A 954-nucleotide genomic window follows, 5' to 3' on the forward strand; every position below is an offset into this window, starting at 1 on the left:
TCGTCCTGATGTGGGAGAAGGGTAATGGCACAGAGCTCCCGGTGCTCCCATGGTACAGAGCCAGAGGTATCCGTGTGCTCAGGCCAAGAGCATCTGAACCCACCACGAAAATAGCTCCCACAGCCTCCCCGGGTGCTATTTGAGCCCTGGCAGCCCTCGGTGCCCCAAAAACACCCCTTCTTCCCCAGGTGCCTCCCTCTTCCTCCTCCCCAGGGCAAAACTCAGCTCCGCCAGCCCCTCGCAGGGGACGATCCCCTCCGAGGCAGCAGGCAGAGGTCAGCAAGTCCCCTCTCCCTCCCCGAGGCGCAGAGCAGCCAGGCCATGTGCTGGAGGACATGGTATTTATTGGCTACCTATAAGTTAAGGGTGAGGGACATGGGGCACGGGGGTGGCAGGAGTCACGTCTCGGCTTTCCACCCCTTCTCCTTCTCATCCTTGGCCTGGATGCGGAGCTCCTCGTCCAGCCGCTCCTTGGCTCTCACCACCTGCAGGACATGGCGACAGGGTGACATGGAGGGATAGGGCTGTTCCCTCCCCTCCCTGCCTCATCTGTGGTGATGCTCAGGCTCTGCCCTCCCAAATCCCAGGCAGGGGAAGGTGCCGAGGGCAGGGCTGGGGGCCAGCGCAGCCCCCTCCTCTCCTCCCTTTGCTCACCTTGGACTGCAGGTAGAAGGAGCCTCCCACCGACTTGTCGTTCACCTTGAACAAGTGGTCGTAGTTCTGCCGAAAAGAAATTCCCTATCAGATTCACTTCTTCTGCCCTCCCCAGCCCTGAATCCCGGTGGCCTCCTGCTCCCTGCAGTGGAGCTGGAGGTGATGAGTGCCATCTGGGGGACATGGCTGGCTCTGTCCGACACCCCTGTGGGTCCCCAAGCTCCTGGTCAGGTGCCTCTGGAGACCCCACGTCCCCCTCCCCAAGCAGCACTGCCAGGCAAATGCAGGAGCTGAGCCTTG

General features: G+C 62.1%; 1 protein-coding gene across 1 annotated transcript in view; it reads right to left on the reverse strand.

Annotated features, from left to right (window-relative positions):
• Window positions 1–327: 327 nt before the first annotated feature.
• The window catches only part of LOC104283746 (coronin-7-like), a 12,774-nt gene continuing 12,147 nt past the window's right edge, over window positions 328–954 (reverse strand). The window contains exons 16-17 of the mRNA XM_009881964.1: window positions 655–720; window positions 328–485 (exon numbers count right to left, since the gene is read on the reverse strand). Coding sequence (XP_009880266.1) covers window positions 399–485; window positions 655–720 — 153 coding nt within the window. The 3' untranslated portion in view covers window positions 328–398. The remainder of the gene's footprint in view (window positions 486–654; window positions 721–954) is intronic.

Source organism: Charadrius vociferus, unplaced genomic scaffold (assembly GCF_000708025.1).
Source record: "Charadrius vociferus isolate BGI_N301 unplaced genomic scaffold, ASM70802v2 scaffold593, whole genome shotgun sequence".
NCBI classification, from domain to species: Eukaryota; Metazoa; Chordata; class Aves; order Charadriiformes; family Charadriidae; genus Charadrius; species Charadrius vociferus.